This window comes from Protopterus annectens, chromosome 2.part1 (genome assembly GCF_019279795.1).
Source record: "Protopterus annectens isolate FY-2018-M chromosome 2.part1, PAN1.0, whole genome shotgun sequence".
NCBI classification, from domain to species: Eukaryota; Metazoa; Chordata; order Ceratodontiformes; family Protopteridae; genus Protopterus; species Protopterus annectens.
Genome location: NC_056729.1, coordinates 1,164,952,276 through 1,164,972,886, shown reverse-complemented (window position 1 = coordinate 1,164,972,886; position 20,611 = coordinate 1,164,952,276). Strand labels below are relative to the sequence as shown.

General features: G+C 39.6%; 1 protein-coding gene across 1 annotated transcript in view; it reads left to right on the top strand.

Moving 5' to 3' along the window:
- Positions 1-20,611, top strand: part of GCFC2 (GC-rich sequence DNA-binding factor 2) — an 881,623-nt gene that overhangs the window by 686,742 nt on the left and 174,270 nt on the right. Inside the window, exons 12-13 of the mRNA XM_044062700.1 lie at positions 6,623-6,779; positions 7,757-7,875. Of these exons, the coding sequence (XP_043918635.1) occupies positions 6,623-6,779; positions 7,757-7,875 (276 nt within the window). The remainder of the gene's footprint in view (positions 1-6,622; positions 6,780-7,756; positions 7,876-20,611) is intronic.

Sequence of the window (20,611 nt, the reverse complement as noted above, 5' to 3'; positions counted from 1 at the left end):
CATTTTTAATAATGCCCAAACACCTATCCTACCATCCTCTAGCAGTGCCACCCTGTCAAAGGAGGGTAGGAGAACAGGAGGTGGAAATCCTCTGCCAAAAAAGAGCCATCCAGGAGGTCACACCAGACCAGAGACAGTCCAGATATTTCTCCAGTATCTCTTTGGAATGCAAAAAACCGCAGGAGCTCAAACCTATTTTATGCCTTAGCCATCTTAATTGATACATGAAGAAGTCAGTTCTGGATAGTCATGGTGCAGTCCATCCTGCCTTGCTTGCAGGCAGGACATTGGATGTGTTCTGTGGATCTTTAGGTTGCTCATCTAAATATCAAGATACCCAAACTGTCCAGGAGATTTATGTGCTTCTGGATGGGAGCCAGTCATTATCAATTCAAAGTGTTACCATTTGGTCTCACATAGCCCCCAAGGTGCTCACCAAATGTATGACTCCATTCTCTGCCCACACAAGTCTACTGGGAGTAAGAAAATTATTTCCTTATCTAGACAAATGGTTCATCGCTTCTGCTATAATGGAAAAACTTGTCATGGCAAGACAGTATTTGCTCCAGTTATGCCTATTCTTCAGAATTTCAGTAAACAGTCCACAAACCCATGCATTCCTGGATGACTTGTAACTTAAGGTAATAGGTAGTAAAAAGAAAGGAAGAGACCCCAATGGGGCACTTATCTGTAGAAGGCTCAGTAGTGGAATCAACTTGGTGAACGTCTTACAAACTGAATTCAAATGTAACATTCGTACTGGCAGCAAAGATGTTCTGAGGATCAAGAGCTTGTACGTCGTATATACTTGCATACCTTGCAGGTAGGACATATGTCTGACATATAGAGCCAAGAAGATGTAAATGCTTTTGTATGCTACCCAGACGTTCGACTGACATCAGCAGGATATCCCAGGAATATTGCAACAATGTCAAGTAGGATATCTACTGTTAAAATAAGATCTTACACAATTGTACTATGGTCTTCCTAGCAACAATGTGTTTCTCATCAGTGCAAGGTAATTCAGAACAGGGCAAGAGCCCAAAGGTACATTTATGTCCTTCCAGTGTGAGAATCAAGTGCTTAGGTGTAAGCCATCTTATGTGTGAAACACCCATACTTCCTGGCCTAATCCCTTCCTTTGGCAGCTAGTAGCTTCTGCAGTCACTTCTTTTGTTCGGTGACACATGCTTGCATCTACACATGTCTAGTCCCCCTGACTAATTTGCAGTGTGGTTGTCACTCCAGCCTATAAATGTTGCATGCTAGATCAGAGCATTCCTGGTAGGGTCAGAACTGTAGCAAGCCAGACTGCCTTCTTCCCCCAAGGATGGGAGAGCTAGCTGTGGCCACTCACTTCCACTTACCCTGCCATGCTCTTCCAACTTCTTCTGCCACTAATTGAAATTGGGTCATGTAGTGCATAGTCATAGCTTACTTCTTTTTTGATGGTTTTCCTAAATAATTGTTTCAGGGTAGTTTATTTGTTATGAATGGTAAGGAGTTCAGCAGTTTGGAAACAACAGAAGAGAAAATTGACAGCATTATTTACAGCCTTGGGTGTTTGAGTCAGGTGAATTGGTAGCTTAGCATAGTTTGTAATAAGGTGTATACTAGTTTATCAAATATTGAATGGCAGGATATAGTAGGGTGGTAAAGGGCAGCATGTGCAATTTTGAAGTCTTGCCACTTTGTCTTGGGGAACCTTGATAATGAGTTTTGGTAGGATGAGAGAGGTAGTTCTGACAGTTCTGTTTGCTCATATCTGGTGGAGTTAACTGAATATTGGTTAATAAAAGTATTACAGGCATATAGCAGACTAGTAGGAAGATAGCCTGCAGTGAGACATGCTGCCATAAAGGGTCTAATCCTTCTAAGAAGGCCTAACTTTCAATGTGTTTTTAAACTAGTAAATTGAATATATCTCACAAACTTTAATTTAAACTGTGTTGAGACTCCAAACAGTTTTACATTGCTTATTACCTCAGGTGGGTGATTATAATAGATGTGTATCTATAAGGAGTTAGAGGGCCTGCTGCTAGGGTGAAAAACAACAACTTTAATTGAGCAGCATTAATGAGTAGTCCTTATAGTGCTCTCCACTTTTAGATCATGGTAAAGGCAGTGAAGTTGTGTGAAAACACTGGAGGCCAATGAGTTTGAGTAGAGTATAGCTGAAGTATTACCACACTGTATGAGCCGGTCTCACCCACAGTGTGCAGACATACTCTTAACAAGTTATGTGAAAAGGAGAGGTCAAGGTATGGAGCGTTGGAAGGACTCCTGGAGGGGTCATCTGTGATGGTGAAATTGTACCATTCTGGTAAACAACTTGGAATATAGTATCATGGCAGCTGGTGTACCAATTAATGAAGTGCTGCAAGAGACCACAAATAAAGTTGTTCAGGAGGTAACGATGGTTTACTGTATCAAAATAAGTAGACATGTCTAGAAAACATATAACCAGCATATTTAGTCTGATTTAGGTTTCAGTTAAAATGCTCTTTAAAGTTTGTGAATGCTGTCTGTGTACTATGGCCAGGTTAGAAACATTGCTGGAAACTAGGAGACATTTTGATGTAACATGCTGTTAGACTGCTTCTCTGTGTACTTTTCAAGTAGTTTTGCTGAGAGAGAAAGGAGAAGTAGGATGGAAGTGGGGCCATGTTAAGGGAGAAAGGAGCTGTAGGTTGGACATTGGGTGGGTATTGAAAAAGCCACCTCTAAGGATGGAGATAGTTAAGGCTGATTTTTATAGTGTAGGAAATATGACGTATTGCTGACATGATTAATGAAGATAATTTTGATGTACATAATTGCATTTGGAGAAAATGTGTTAGTAGGTGAGTCCATCTGTTGAGTGAGAATATGGCTTAAGTTCTTTTAGCAACTTCTGCACCAATGGGGAAAAAGATGGTTGCAAGACTGAGAAGAGTAGTAACCTTTACCTGGACCAGTGGATCAACTAATGAGATGTTGGGAGAACACTAGGATATGGGAAAGGATCAGGTTGAGATTACTTGTTCAGATTCTGTAGTCTGATAATTTTATGCTACAATTGCTAGGGACAAGATTCATATTCATTTTTGGGATAATAAATTTCTTTTTCTATGCAGTAGCATGGATTTCTTTATTAACTCCTTCATGCTCGTGATAAAGACTCTTTAAATGATATTGCAGAGTCATAAGCAACCTTGTTAGAAGTGATCCTTGATATAATTGTTGACTTTTTATTTCTCTTTTTTTTAACGGATATGTGGCATACTGTTAAGTATTGAAGGGTATACTTCATTAAAATATTTGATAGCTGATCAAGGTTTAGAGGTGTGTCCAGCTGATCTAATTCAGAACAAAATCAGATTAACAGAAACATTGTCATTTTATACAGTAGTTGAAATGGTGCTCTCATTTGACTTATGTAACCAGAAAGCAGAATTGGAGCAGTAATCATTAATTGTGTCAGCCAGTAGCCAAGTCCATGCATTTGATTTCAGGAGTGGGTGAGAGTACATTGTCATATACTTTCTCTTGTGAGACTTTATGTTAGTGGTAGGTGAGGTAAGCTGCACCAAGACATAATGCTACACATGAGTATGTATATAGTTCCATTCCACAGTGAAGTCTCTCATAACTATCATTTCATACTTCATATCAGTGTATAATCAAGAAAGAGTATCATTAGCTGTTTTTTACCTGAGTTAGATGAATATACATACTGCCTGTAAGGTTTGCACAAAATGTACCTTAGTAAGAAGACTAAAGTGTCTGTATTGAAGACAAAAGGGAATTGCAGAGGGAGCATAGAGCAGGTTAAGGTAACAGAATATGCACTTTGTCATATTGAAACATGCTGTACCTTGGAGGAAAGATTTTAGAATCATTAATTTATGGGTAAAGCCAAGTTGTAATGACAGTTTATCTGACACAGAGTGGCAGATCTGGCTTTGAAGGACATACAGTTTAATTTGTTCCAACTGTAGTCTATTAAAGGTTTTCCATTTAAGGTCATGAGGGCTTCCCAGGAGAGAATTGGTGGACAGGGTGAAATAATAACATGTTTTTCATTGTGTCTAAGTGGAACATAGTTAATACTGTATGCAGTACTTTCAAAAGTGATAAAACTCCTTATGATTGCCCCACACTCCCCAGGAGCCAGTGCTTCCATTTGGCCTGTAGACTCCACCACAGACTCGGTCACAAGTCACTGCATCCCTGAAGTGTACCCAACACCCTTTTCATGAAGAGAGAGACAAGTCAACATTTCCACATTACTCCTCCCTTTACTCCTGACAGTTCGAGCAGGTACCCGAGTCAGTAATCAGACTTGGGTTGTTTACTTTGTATTTAGGGCGTTTTCTCTCTATGCCATTGCAGCTGATTGTGTGAGGTATTTTTTAGTAGACACACTTTGGTAAGAGAGGAAAGTAATGCTCAAGGTAAATAATTAGGAGCAGCAGAAGACACTTGATAGCTACTATAAAACTAAAGCTTGTAAATGCAAGCACAGGAATGATTAATCTAGTAAACTACATCACACAATGTTACTTTCTAGGTATAGTAGCCATACTTAGATATGATTTGATGTCTGAGTTAAGAGCAAGGTCTTAACTGTAGTGTGGTCAGTTTGAAGTAGCTACGCTTCTGTATCCTATTGCCGAGATCCAATCCATTCATTGGTACCTCACTGTTTCCTGTAGATTTCTTGAAGTTCTAAGAAAGATTTATCTGAAAAAAGTTATGTCCCTCTTTGTCATTAACTGCTGGAGTCCAAGTGAACTAAGTTTGTATACTTAACCTTTTGCATCCTGACAGTAGCCTCTAATTAAGGGTCCTTTCATTACAGGGAAAATGTAGACTTAGAGTAGCATTAAGTGGGTCTTCACACTGTTTTTGTAGGCTTTTTGTGCAACATCTTATGTGACTGTTCAGGCTAAGTGCTTTGCCTGTCTCTAGAATGAGCACATTGGATGTGCATACCATTTTGCATTTTACCTGTGAATTTCTAGGACATCTACTACTAGTTTACAATGCTTTACACAGTCTTAGTTTGACTAATTAGGCTGAGTGACCATATGAGTGGCACTTCAAGTGACTTGTTTGGGGTCATCGCACCCCATTACATTTCAACTTTGTGTCCCTTAGTTGCCTTCAGGGGTACCTAAAAAGTTCTGCAGACACTCGAAGTACTCAAGTTGGTGTGAAAAAGAAAAAAAAGAAGGGGGAAGGAAAGTTTTATGTACAAAACCAAGGTTTTTTTTGTTGGGGATAGAACCCTTAGCACATTCTCACCTGTCAGAATTCTTGTTATCACTAGTAGATGTAGTAGTGTGTAATAGCTTACTTTCTTCCTAGACTGAAGGAGGAAATTGTTCAGAATCTGGTTACAGAAAAGAGAAAAGGATTCCCTGATGCCTGCTGCAATTTTGATTACATGGACCGCAAGCTGTGGTATGTTCTTGCATAGGGTGGTTTGATTGAAACTGTCCTCACTGAAAGAGGAGCTCAGAAACTCCATATTAGTTATTAAGTTTGGGGGAATATCTCTTTGGCCAGCTTCCTGTGGACTTGGTGGATAACCTCTTGAAGAGAAAGTAGGCCCTCAATATTGTGGAGGTCCATCAGTAATCCACTGCACCGCTTACTTTTTCTTTTAAGTTTTTCAGATTCATTCAGCACCATAGCAGGAAAAAGCCTCCTCTGAATGAGGTAGGCATTAAAGCATTGTGCAGTCTTTTCTCCTCCCCACTCAGTCAAGCTGCATTAGAAGAAATTTCCTTCAGTCCAGCCTTTGCAGGTCTTCACATTGATCTGAGTGCTGTAGCTAGGGGGCATGGGGTGTGGTGAGCTTCAAATTTTCCCTGACTTGAAAAGCTGTCAGAAGGAACAATGTGTTCCGGATGTCATTGTGGTTGGTCATGTCTTAGAACTCTTGGGTTTTCCCCATCTTTCCTCTGTAAGAGCTGTGCAGAGGGACCAAACAATCTTGACAGAGGTCTTAGGGCAAGACAGATCTTTAATGCAGTGGAGGACCATAGTGTCTGTCCATTTGGACAGAGATAGGGATTCTTTTACTGCATTTTGTAGTTCCAGAGGAGATGTACACTTTCTACTCCATACTGGACTTCTGCAGAGTTATCTAGCACATTGAGTACATTCTATTCCTAATGAGGGACATTTAAGACCTTTGCTGCTGCAATGTACTCAGATGGTGTCACTAGACATGATGGATACGTTTTGACACAGCAGTGTCTAGATTCCACAAAAGATTATTATTTCACTCTGGTTGAGCATTACTTCTGATACAAGGTGCTGCCTTTTTTTTGTTGTAATAGTGGCTGAAGCCTTGTACATACAGTGCGGAGATTGGGGGGTTTTGAGAAAAATCTGCTGAGATCTGACTGATGAAGAGATAAACTCAGTCTTTTATCCATCAAGAAGTTTCCCTTGAATATCAACTCATACCAGGTGACCAAAAGTAGTGTTTAGAAATTTTGTTTCAGTCATTGCATGCTTGTTGGAAATGTGAAGATGTAAACTTAATGGCCCTTGATTCAAATGGGCTGACATTTATCTTGCTTTGTTTCCTTGTTTGCCAGTACTTTAACATTCTGTGATTTTTCAGCTTGATTATTTAGACTGGGAAGAAATGCCATGGTTTCAAGAAATAAAGAAGTTCAGCCATCCACCTGTGAATATGATGGAGCCTTATAGAGAAGAGCACCCTGATGCAAAAGTGTTAACATCTGTCCTGGAGAAAGCTGTAGTACCGAAAGTTATAGGTATGCATTTCCTATTTGTTATCTTTATAAGTGTGTTTTCTTGGCCCCACTTGTCTAGTCTTTCAGGGTACATTTTATTTTTTGTTTACTTTTACTTTTTTGTTTTGTGTGTATTTGTTAGCATTTTGTAATTTATCGCCTCATTATCCACAATGTACAGTAATTTGTTGTTTTAGGGGGTGCATCTGAGAGGCACTGTGCAATAATTTTATTCCTTTTGAGGTAAGATGAATCCAGGGCTGAAAAGTGCAGTCAACAATGACAGGCAAATTACTGTGTATATTTTGTTATTTCAATATTTGTCATTTAACAAGGCGAAAGGATTAATTGGGTTAGTAGTCAATTGCTCTATTCTTGTTTTTTAATATAGTTCTTTAAAAACTTGTTTGGTTGTTTGATAATGTACAAGAGAAATAGCATCACTACTCTTTTATTCTTTTTAATAATATGAATATTATTCACATTGTAGCTTTTGTTTATTTAACTATCTTGTTTTGCAGCATTGTAACATGTACTGTATTATTGATTATTTGGCTGTGGCCCACACCATAGCTGAAGAAAGTCCATGTGGAATTCATTCCTAGTTAAAGTATCATAAATAAATGGGTAGTTTTTAAGACAGTTGCTGACATCTAGAATTGGTTTGTTATTTTTGCTGTGGTTGGTAGTATATAGAATCAGAATATGCAATTGTATAGCACTTTATACCAAAATAGTTTATAAACACATTACTAAAATTGGCTACGCTGTTCAGTTGAATAAACATTTTAAAAAAGTGATATGCAACTAAATTATAGTGTTAAGATCTTTCTTTTGGTATGTATGTCAACTGATTCTCGGTACATTTTTAATAGTTTACTGTCCTGATTCTTGTACAAGCTTTTAAGAGCAAATAACTTATGCTATGATTATGTGTGGTGTTTCCATACCCATTTCCTTTAACTGAAGAAGACAAAACACACATATTTTGATTGCAGGCTTTGTGGAACTTGTTTGGGACCCTTTATCGTCCTCACAGACAAATCGCCTGGTACAGCTATACAGAAGACTACAAGAACACTGTCTATTTGAAGATGATCCCAGTAAAGTTAAACAGGTAGAGTGAATATCCTATTGAATGTAAGCTTTAAGAGTCATGAGTTTTGGGGATCCTTTGTCTTAGAAGATACTTTATTTATTTTTAGTTTTAAGTATGCAGCTGAATTTTAAAATTTCAGAACTTTTAATTTGTGTTTTTCTTTGATTACCATTTAAATTGTATCTTCTTATGTAACTCAGCAGAATCCCACTGGATAAGACACTGAAGATATCTGAAGGTTCAAGTAATACATTTCCACTTTGTTTACCAACCAGTTGATATTTGGGCTGTCCACATCTTTGAGAGTAATTACAGAAGCATGTAATTCCAGTGTTTGCATACATGAGGAACTAGCAAATACAGCATAACTATATACATACTCACATGTGTAGCATTATGTCTTGGTGCAGTTTACCTCACCTACCACTAACATGGATATCTAGGTCAAAGGAAATAACTTCTGCTGCAGCCTTTCGATGCTATAAAGTACTAACTAGCAGATGCAGTTTTTAATCTACACGAAATCAAAGAAATAATATGTCATGCCCAATGATTTTCTTTGTTGTAGCAGAATCAGTCCATATGAAAGTTTTTTTCCCTTGGCATAAAAACGATATAAGGGATGCAAGCCTTACTGAAGAAAGTCTCCCAACTGCGTTGAATAAATGTACCTAAGGGCTGTGGGTCATATCTCATTCTACATCCTTATGGCTCTTCATTGTCAGACTTCAGATGAGGTAGCTTTAGTGAATGCTAAAGAGTGTTTAGACTCATGCGTGCAAGAACTACAAGCCTTCAAAGTCTCCTTTTTCCAATAGGGGTTTATATCACATCATCGAAAGCTCAAAATTACGAAGAACAGAACATCGAACACAATATCTCGAACCAACAAAACATAGAAATGTTGTGAATGGCTGTCCCCAATGGGGACATGAAACATTAAGGGTGTAGGCAGGGGGCAAGCCCCCCTGCACCCCCCCACACCCCCGCTACTTAAATATACCAACTCAGAGATCGCACTACAGTGTAGGAAACGGAAATCTTCCGTTTCCGCACTGTAGTGCACTGAAGTTCGATCTCCGAAGTGGTATATTTAAGTGGCAGGGGGTGTGGGGGGGGTGCAGGGTGTCTTGCCCCTGCATGTAGCAATGTGTTTTTCACGTGCACTCCACATGTTGTTTTTTTCCCTCTTTTGATGTATTGTGTTCGATGTTCTATGATTCGTAATTCCATGCTTTCGATGTTGTGATATACACTCTCCCAATAGTAACAGCAAGACAGTATCTTAGGGCTCTGTTAGACACCATCCTGCATTCCGATAGTTCTTTGTATAGGACTTCATGTGAGAATGCATATTAAAGAATGTACAGAATAAAGCATTAAACTCCAAAGAAACTGATTTGCAGTACTTAATTCAGTAAGCACAAAGTTATTTGATGGGAGTATTGTCCCTCACAGCTTAACAAAGGGAATGTCATTCATATCCCTTTCTCTCAACAGCATCTGACAGCAGACTTCAAATTATGTATGCTAGGGATCCCACTTCAAAAATCTTGGTGTAAACATACTAGTCCCCAAAAGAAACATCTTTTCATTTCAAAATCTTCCAGAGCGAGCACACCAGTCCCCTAATAAAAGTATTTTTATATCAACTTCAGATAAATTACTTACATTGCATGAGTGCCGGACTCTTTCCTGGACAGTTTTCATCCAGGATCATTGCTGAGCAGTATGTAGAACACGTAAGGGGTGTGGTACATCAACAAAGTGTGTGGCACAAGGTCTTGTCAACAGTGCATTGTGAGTTTGTTAATGGACAGTTCATTACAACTTGTTCCTTAGTGTATGTTATTGTCTGGGACACCATGATATCTTGAAGGATTTCAAAAACAGGCAGATGTCTCTGGATTACATATGATGACCAAAAAGTGAACAATTTCTGCAGATTGCAGACCTTTAGGCATACCCAAAGTAGACTTGTTTGCTGCTCATCTGAGCATTCAGCTTTCCACATTGTGGTCCATAATTCATCACTGAGACAGATAGCGGCCACATACATTTTCCTTTCCATAGACACTTGTATGTCTTCCTTCCACTTCCACTAATTCAGAATTGCTTCTGAAAACCAAGCTGGCAAAAAAACAAAAAAAAAAACAGATCTGATAATTCCATTTCATTTAAACAGTAGCTGATTTCTGTATATATTCATTTCTGCTCACTGCATCCTCGTCAGCTCCCACTGGACCTGGACAGGCATTGTTAACCCAGCAGAGAGCCAATTTTTTTCATCCCATCTTGAAGCTCTACAACCTTTTCATTTTAGAGATAGGATATTAATTCTGAACAGTACACTTTTTGTATCAATGGTACTAGTAGTTGTAAATAAGCCCGCAACAGGCCTAACACAAGAAAGTTGCGCATTCAAAACAGGAAGAAGCCTGTGATGATATGGACCTTGTCTCAAGGATTGGATCCTCTTAATTGTCTACCTCCAAAGCTAAATTATTTCATAGTTTTCTAATGCTTGTATAGCTTTTTCTTCAAAGTACACGCTTTTGCGGTATGTACATATATTTATGCACTTCTTCAGGTAACAGTTAATGCTTTATTTAGAAATTTTCATAAAGTTATCCTCTACTTACAGCCTGCACAAAAGACAAATATTATTACCTTTGGATTTGAACTTCTTGTTGGAAAAGCTATTTTTCTCCTTTTGAATTTGTGTATTAATTTCATGGAAATCTGTTTTCCTGCTAGCATTCTCTTCAGAGAGAAGAATATCTGGACTGCAACCATTGTAGCCGTTAATGTATTTAAATTATTTAGTGTGCTCTTTCACAGTGTGGCGACATCTCTTTCCTTTATGTCCGTAGTGATAACAGCTTTCTCGTTGAGCCCTTATATTTAACTGTAGTTTTTACTGAATTACAAGAATGATGGTGAACATCTGTTGAATACTTTGGAAAGCCACATTTAGTTAAGGGATAATAGTTGAAGAACTAAATCTTTCAGAAAGACTGATCAATGTTTTTTGTTTCCTTTAACAAAAGAAATTAGATGTCAACCAGCAGCAATCACCCTGTCTAGTCCATTGTAATACCTTTCATTTTGATAAATATAACAGGACACTTCATGGCACTGTTGGAGCATGTTCAGCAGGAATGTTTCCACACAGCACATAATAGCAGTAGTATTTTGGGCTAATGTCCATACTTTCACAAATCACTACAAGCTTGGAAGCTAATTCTAGGGGTGAGGCTGTTATTCACATGGTTGTGTTGTAAGGATTCTTGTTACTCTCCCACAGGTTAACTTTTAGTGCTTGAAATGTATTCTGGTGGGACCTTCATCAAAACAGGAGTGTACATTTATGTGGGTAAGAAAAAGTTGACTACCTAGCCTTTAAAACTGAAGGTCTTACCCATTTTATCAGCAGTTCAAGATGCCACTGATGTGGAGACAGTGAATGAAACATAACTGTAATAACTTAACTGCTGTACATTACACTAAAACCGTGTACTTTCCCACCAAACAGGTTATCAATTTATGTGTATTATAGACTTATGCATATCATTTGCTGTTATTTATTGCATAACATGTTTTAAGATTAGGACAAGCACACTGTCATTCAAAGGTGTTACAGTATTTGTTGGTCTTTAAGGATATGGTTAACAGATCACAATGCTTTGCCTGGCATGGTCTGCACACCTGTCCCCTCTAGGCATATGAATATTGGCTGAAACCTTGTCGACCCCATAGTGCTTTTTTAAGCATTGCCAACCTGATAAACCAGCCAAACCAATCCAGAATAATCTAAAATATTTATTTTATTTATTTTAAACATTTGTTTACTGGGAAAGTCTGACTTGGAACAAGCCAATTTTCAGTGGAGTCCCGGGGAGAAATGCTCCAGACACATGTCTCTATAACGTGGAAGGAAACGGAGCACCCAGAGGAAACCCACACAAATGCAGGGAGGACATGCAGTCTCCACACAGAAGGCACGCCAGCTGGGAATTGAACTGCAGAACCTCTTGCTGTGAGGTGACAAATCAAACCGCTGCACCACTGCACCTCCCGAGTTAAGATGATACTGTTAAATGTCAGGAGTCGAAACAAAGGTCCACTACCTGGAAGAACTCCTAACCCTGGAGAATATAGACTTCAATGTAGTTACTGAGGCATGGTTTAAATCTGCAGAGAACGCATGTCAGTGCAGGACTACAATCCCTTTCACACATTTAGACCAGCTACTGCACAGAAAGGGGCAAAAGGTGGTTGTGTCTCAATTTACATCAAAAACAATGGCACCTCTAGGCTGGTCAAGCAGTATGATGCACAGTCCTGTACCATATCTTTGTGAGCTATAGATCCTCTACGTGATCCAGGAAGCCCAATCGTTTATTTAAATGAACTTGAATCACATTCCATTCAACCCAACACCATACTCATGGGTCACTTCAGCTACCCCACTGTAAACTAGGAAATATACAAGACCTCAGACTTGCAGGAACAGAGATTCCAGAACTTTGTGAACCTGAATTCCCTGGCCCAGCTAGTCTGTATGCCCAGTAGGGGTGCCAGCATCCTTGACTTAGTCACCAACATGGGGGGAATATTGCACCACCCCGCCTTCCTGATTGTAATTTCCTAACTGGTTAGGTCAGGCCACAAAGCTGTCTCCTTCAAAATAAAAATAAAACCCAGGACACCAAGTAACCCTGGAACTTTTCAAACCTATTCCAAGGCAAACTTTTAAGTGACATCCTGGCAAAATTTAAAGTCACCCATCCCTCCTAAACCTGGCGAACACTGCTGCCTACACAACACAGTTGTTGACAAAAACCCTTTACAATCATGTATACATTTGTACAGTAGCAGTGGTAGCAAACTGAAATAAGCACAGGACAAACTTGGAAAAAAAAACAAACAAACAAGCCACCCTAGTGGAAGCCGAACATCAATCCCAACATTAACAAGCTATATAACAAAAGGAAGAAAATCGTGGCCAGTGATAAGAGATGGAATGCCCAGTAAAGTAAAAACTCGCTCATTAAACTAAATAAACAGTTCAGGGGCTAATTAAGTCTACTAATACCAAATTTGAGATAAAATTAACCTCCCAGGCTAAAAACAACTATAAGGCAGTCTTCAGCTGTATCCAAAACTTCAAAGACAGTTCTTTGTAATGTGCTGATGTATTTGTAAATTAAGACGTCTGTAGGATATAACAGATCTACTGGCTGATAAGTTCAGCTCCAATGTTACCCTGTTTCCTCCATCAGACACCTCTGAAGAAATATCACCAACCATAGCTCCCCCAATTATCATTAGGAACAAGTCCTTAATGCACTCACTAAGGCCCAAAACACTGCATTGAGGGGTACCTGATAATATTGTAAGATGCCTCTTAATGGCATGAAACATGACCTTTTGGGGCCACTAAAACCACTGTTTAGTCATATCTTCCACAAAGGCCTCATGCCATGAAAATGGAGGACTGCAGCTGTTATCCCTTTGCACAAGAGCAGGCCATCCATGGGAAACTACCACCTGATAAGCCTGACTAGTATCATATGCAAGGCCATGGAAAGAATAATCATGGACACGATAAATAATGACACAGTAAACCTTCAGACTTTGGATCCATCCTAGTTTGGTTTTATCAAGAGCAGGTCATGCTTACTCAACTTGGAGTTTTTCGAGAACATCACCAAAGCCATGGACAGAATGGTGTACACTGCCAACCTTGACCTGGCCAAAGCATTCAACACAGAACCCCACTCAGGCATGGTAGGCAAGCTCACAAAATTAGGAATAAACCTTGTGAATAGCCAGCTGGCTTACAGATAGAGCAGAAGAACTCAGGATAGGTAACACTAGCTCCACAAATAAGTCAATCACAAGTGGAGTCCCCTGGGTCTTGATGCTGTGGACTCTCCTTTTTAGTATCTACTTCTCTGAAATCAAGACCAACATCAATGGCCTCTGTCTGACCAAGTTTGTGGGCGATTGCAGACTAGATGCAGTCATAGAATTCCCCCAAATACACAAACATCCTCCAAGATGGCTTGACACAGACTAATAATTTGGTACCAGAGTCAGTCTATAATTCAATGCCAAAAAATGCATAACAATATATTTTGGAAAGGCAACCAGTCTGGAAATTATTGGGTTGATAATATACCCCTAAGAGTTGACCCTATGATCAGGGATTTGGGAGTCCATATAGAAAATGATTCGGTTTTTGAACATCACTTGTCCATTGCACTAAGGAATTCATTCTGTGTTGCACAATGTATAAGCATAGTTATGGCATTTAGGTCCAAAGATGTCATTGTTCCAGGCCAGTTACGGAGTACAATGCCCCCTTCAGTATTTACTTGACCAGGCATATGAAACAAGTGGAATGTTTGCAAAAGTCCATCACAGAAAGAATACGTGGTATAGGTATGTCCTATGTGGACCTCCTCAAAGCCTTACCCTTGTACTCGGTCTCCTACAGACTGCTGAGAGATGATCTATGCCTGGTCTTTGAAGCATCCTCAAAATAAATAGCATTAGAAACACTTGATGTAGGAACCTAAACCTTGTCTGCAACATAAGTAAGCTATGCCGGAAGGACAGGTATGCATCTCAGAGACTATCACTTCACTGGAACCAGCTTTCCATTCATATAAATCAGACTTCCTCTCCCTACTTATTCAAGCACAACTTGGATCAGTGGATGGGGAATCATAAATTTACCCTTGTCTGCCTCCTTTGCCCTTATTAGAAAGCAGAAGCGTGTAAATACTCATTCGCCCCTATCCAAGCTATTCTCCCAGTAAAATATACGGTATCAAAACCTGACAAATATATTTGGGAAACATGACTAGGCTTAAAAAGGCCGTCTAGGGGTATTAGTTTAGTACTTACACATGAACCTGTTGTTTAATACATCATTTTATGGTTGTCCATGTTTAAGTGTACATGTTGCGTACTTTCTTATTTTTCTCTAATTGTGTTACTTTTATTCTTATAGTCACTGAAAGTACAACGGTCAGTATATTGTTCTAAGTCCATTGGCTAGAGTTGTGTCTAAAAGGGATGCTTGGACCAGTCCACAAACCTGATTAGTAAATAAGGCACTGACTCACTGCAACAGTAGATATTTTTTGAGGATAGTCCCTGTAACAGTACATCATAACATTAGTGTTTTTGTCCCACTTACCTTGCTTCTCCTGGCCCACGTTTTTAAAAACACTGCCATCTTATCTTCACTGTATGGACAATGAAGGCTTGTGCTGGCACACACTGATGCATGTATGTGTGTAGCTGATTGTTATTGGCTGTATGGGTGTGTGCTGTAATTAAATGTCCTTCCTTGATCCATCCATCCATCCACAATCCTTTTTTCCCATTTTTGCATGAGGTCGGGGTGTCACTTTAACAGTGACAATCATCTAGAGCCAAAGTTGGATTGCATATAGAACTATCTGGCCAAGGATACTAAACATCTGGCCAGCTTACCAAAGTTTGGCCACTGCCTTCTGTCGCTGTACATCTGATGTATGACCCCAATGCGAGAATGCAAAACAGTATATAAAAGACGTACTAGGTGCCAGAATTCTCAGAACTTTAGTACCACCAGCCCGAACAGTGAGACTTCACTTTCACTTCCATCAGTTGTATAGCCTGTGTCAGTTTCCATTATAGTTGGGCAGACAAGCATCCCTTGTTGGGGAACTTCCCTCTTAACCTTCGTTTCTTTCTTTTTTTTTTTTTTTTTGTCTAAAATTTTCATTTTTTTCATGTCACCTAAGAAAAGTAAATGTGACTCTGGAAGGCACATTCCTTCTTAAGATAGTCACAATAAATGTTTACTCTGCTTGGTATCCATTGACAACTGTAAGAAATGCTCCATTTTTTTTAATCCTTTGTTCCTAAAACCTTAAGGAGTCGCTTATCTTCCCTCCTTATCTGTTTAGATGATCAAAGACTTAAGGAGCTCACACATGGTAGGATAGCCTCCAAGTGTTATCATTCAGACACCCCTCAGCAGCTGTGGAAGAAGCTTAAGAAATCAAAGCCCAAAGCTTCTGTTGTCAGGCCAGACTGGACATCTGTGCTTTGGTGCTGCTCGATTGATCAAGCAGCCAGTTTGGCATTGAAGGGTGATTCATGGCTTATTGCTTCTAAAGGACCCGAGGTCATTTCTCATATTTTGGCGCAAGATGAAGTTCCTGGTACCCTTATTGAGGTACATCAGTGGTTTGATCCTTCCCATTATACCCAGGGCAGAAGACAGATCTTTCCTTATCTTCTGCTGCTTCTGACTCTAGTGATCCACAGGAGGAGGGGTATGACTTTTCCCAGGGCTTTGTAAGGCAGTCATGTCCTATAATTCCCCTCAGTTCTTCTCTTCTGCTTCCACTTCTTCTTCCCCCATAAGAGAGATGAGGATTCCTCTTTTAAAGAGGAAAATTCAGAGTCAGTGGTAAATTCTCTAGCTTATTCCTCCCATATTCACTTCCCAGTTCATTTTGAATATGACGAAGATAACACTATGTCTCCAGACTGTCCTTTAGAGGAACTTTTCTTCAGAAATACTGTTTTGAAATGATGCACCATTTTCACTGGGAGGGTAAGCAGGTGTCTGATGCACAGAAAAGGTATTAGATCTTGAATATGGGAATCCCCAGACCTTCTGCTGTACCAGTAGTGCTTAGAGGCTTTACGAGATACTATTGCCACAGATTCCATGAACCCAGAATCCCAGCCTCCAGCATCTAACAAAACTGATAGTTTTTTAGGCTCCACTCATACATTCCTTTATAAGACTCCTTCTTCAGACCCTGCAGTGATTTCTCTAGAACATGACAAGTACACTAAGCTTTTCCCAATGTCAAATGCAGTGATAAATATGGCAGGGCTATGAATAGGTATGGAAAAAAGGTGTATACCCCAGCTATACTTTTTTTCCTTCCCATAAACTGCCAGAACCATATGATCAGATAATTTTTCATCCATTTTTGGAGACATTAATAAATTACTGTCAGACATGCCTGTGTCAGACAATAAAAGCCTCTTGGTTGTTTTTGTTGAGGTCTGCCACCCAGGTAAATCGACACTCTGTTAAATGCATTTATGATACTGCAGATGTATCCTGTAAAGCTACAGCTACTGGGTCTGTTTTAAGGATGTGTTCTTGGTTGAATTGCAGTCTTTACCCAAAGATGTCAAGTCCAGGTTGTTAGACACCTCTCTGGACAGAGAAACTCTTTTCCTCTTCTGTTGCTGAAATCTATAAAACCTGCAGCAGAGAGGTAAAATTATGCAGGATTTTAAGCAAATATTTGTTTCTCCTTTCCCTAAATTCTACAGGAATTGTCCTTCTCAGACCGACCCCTTTTTTCTTAAGAATCAGGAACCACAACAGAAAGGTAAACATTTCTCTAAAAAGGAGTGCTAGGAGAAACCAAAAACAGATTAAATAGGAAGTAAGGGTACCTTTCCAAGCAAGGTAGCCAGTTTATGATTATCTGACTCAGCCTCCTCCCCTTCCCCTGTCAGGGAAACTGTCTCTTTCCCGTTCTGTGTGGAACTGATAACTACAGGCAAGTTGGTTCTCGACATCATAGAGAAAGGTTACAAACTAACTGGCTTCTTCATCCAGCCCATTCAGGTATTCTGCAAGTATCCCCAAACAAATAATTTCTGGTTTTACCCAACCTGGAGGAGTTGCTCCATCAGGGAACTGGAGAACTAATACCTATCCACAAGCATTTTTTTTTTAATTCAAATTTCTTTTTGGCCCCCAGAAAGGGGCACAATTGGAGACCCATTCTGGATTTAACATTCCTCAACACTAGTGCCCTAATTCAATGTGTTATCTCTACAGAACCCTTCTTCCAATGATTCTTCCTCACAGATTCTTGGTTACCTTTCATATTCCCATCCGCCCAGATCATAGAAAAAACTTGAGATTTTGTACCTTACAAGTTAATTTTTCAATTATCTGCTCTGCCGTTTGGTCTTTCTGCAGCACCAGTGGTATTCACCAAATGTCCAGCCCTGTTCATAACTTTCTACAGGCACTAGAGTATATATATTTACACCCTATCCAGACAGCATTCTTCTCCAGACTTTTTCAAGAGACATGCCTCTTCTGGATCTCAAAGTTCACCATGGTCCTTTTTCTTCTACTGGGCCTCACAATAAACTTGAAAACGTCTGCCTGTCTTCCATCTCAGAATGTGGTATTTTAAATTGCCAGCTGAACACACTGTCTCCATGATGGCATTTCTTCTCAGGATGTACTACACTTTCTGTTAATTTCCATTCTGCAGTTTCCCTACAATTGACCTCATCAAAGGAGATATTGAGAGCCTTGGAGTATATGGCTTCTACCATTCAGATGCCACCTTTGCCAGACTCCACATGAAGTTTCAGTGGTACCTCAGGTTTATCTGGGCACAGCACTGCCATTCCCTGAATGTCTTTATTCCTCTCTTGCCCTTCATGAAGAAGAAATTTTTTTGGTGGATCAGCAAGATATCACTTAATCCAGTAGTGCCATTTCTGGTTCCCTTCTCATTCTAGGAAGTTTCTACGGATGATTCAGCCCTAGCCTGGGGTGCATGCTCAATGAACATAAGAGTCCAGGGCATTTGATCAGAACAGGTCATAAAAACACACACAAATGTCAAAGAAATGAAAGCTGTGATCCTAGCTCTTCAGTCTCTGCATCACCTGTGGTCTCCTGGAACCCTTTGAATACTTACAGACAATACCAGTATAATGTGTTATGTCAAGAAACAAGGAGGAACAAATTATTATTCACTGTGCAGACTTGCAATGACTGCCTGACAGATAGCCATTCAACACAACTTTTGTTCTTCAGGCAGCATACATTCTGTAAAAGATAAATACTGTGAAGAACTACCTGAGCAGATCCAAGGCAGACCCTCGCAAACTGATGCCGAACAGTGAGGTCTTCCTTTAGATTATCCATCGGTGGAGAACTCCCAAAATAGATCTTTATGCCTTCCCACTGAATAGGCAACTCAGACTTTATTCCCAAGTTCCATGTCCACAGGCTTGGAAAACAAATGTCATGCCAGTCTTATGGAAAGGGAGATTCATTTATGCTTTTCCTTCCTTTCCTCTAAATCCAAAGGTCCTACTCAGATATCAAGGATGACTGAGAGATGTTGCTGGTGATCCCCTTTTTGCCCATACAGTAGTAGTTGTCCCTTTTCTTGCATCTGGCCAGGGTCAATCACCACAAGTTACCACACAAGGTGAACTTGCTGTCACAACAGAAGGTTCATTCATTCACACAAACTTACTAACCATCATCCTGACAGTTTGGATGATAGGATTCTGATACTTTTCAGCCACGTATTTTCTGAGGACATGCTACAGGAGATTAGAAAATTTGTTGCAAGAAAATGTTATGTCTTCAAACAGAAGAGATTTTCTTTGTGGTACCAAAACAGGAATCAGAACCCTTATCATATGGGTATTATTATTATTTTATCATATCTGTGTTATCTGCTCAGATCAAGACCAGCATATTCTTCCATTAAAGCACATTTGTTTGTCATCTCTGCCTGCTTACCTTTAAACCTTGGCTCTACCTTGCTCTGTATGTGTTTTGGTCAAACAGATTGGGAAAAGGTGTCCATCAAGAACATCTAACCCTTCTTCCTGAGACCTGAATTATCTACTGGAAAAGTTGATTCTCCCTTAGGACTAACCTCCCATTTTATGCCTAATGAAATGGCATACATCATTGAAATGTAAACCCAATCTATAAATGTACCTACCTTCTTTCCCAGTCCTTCAAAATAAGGGTGAAATAATTTTGCATTTATTAGACATTTATAGATGATTCATATTTTTATCTTGACAAAAATAAAACTATTAGGAATTCTGATCAACTATTTATTTCCTTTTTGGATTAGAAAAAAGCTGAGTTGCTGTATCTTGGATCAAATTGTCTCCAAATGGATTGTCTTGGCTATTTCCTTTTGTTGTTCCTTTTATGGGAAGTCCCACCTAGGCCAGGTGGAAGCTCCTTTTACCAGAGTTGTACTTCTGGTGCCTGTTTTAAGGACCTGGCCTCTGACTCCATTTTAGAAGCAGTCACTTGAGTTTCCATTCACACTTTAATTAAGACAGATGTTTTCTCCGGACCAGGACTGGGTTTAACAAATTTACCCTTCAAGGAATTCTGAATTCCAGTTACTACTCAGTCCTCCACCCACATACTCTAGGAAATTTTGGGAATCTTCCCACATGTAATAACTACTGCAGCAGTGAACAAGGAAGGACGTGGAACAGTTGTGTACGAACATGCAATACCAGTAGATGTTGGAATAGATCGCTGTTGCAGTAATGGCACCCTCCCTCCTTTCTCCATTTCTTCCCTATATATTTTTCCTTTCACACCAATGTGGAGCATTTCCTCCTTTCCTAGTTGCCATATCTTATTTTCCTGTCTTGTTTGCCTCATTTTCTTTCTAGTCTGGGACAAGAAAGTCCTGGGGATTTTGGCACCTGTACATTCCTTATGTACCGCTTCATGTTTTCACACTTGGGTCCTGCATTGGATATACAAGCTTTGGTATGCTGGTTGGAGATGTTGTCTTTGGCTGGACACTCCCATATATAATCAGTACTGCAACAGTGCTCTACTAAGTTTGGCATCAACTCTTTCTACTTTCTATTGCCTAAGTTCCTGTACTAAAAGTTTTTGTTCTTGGAC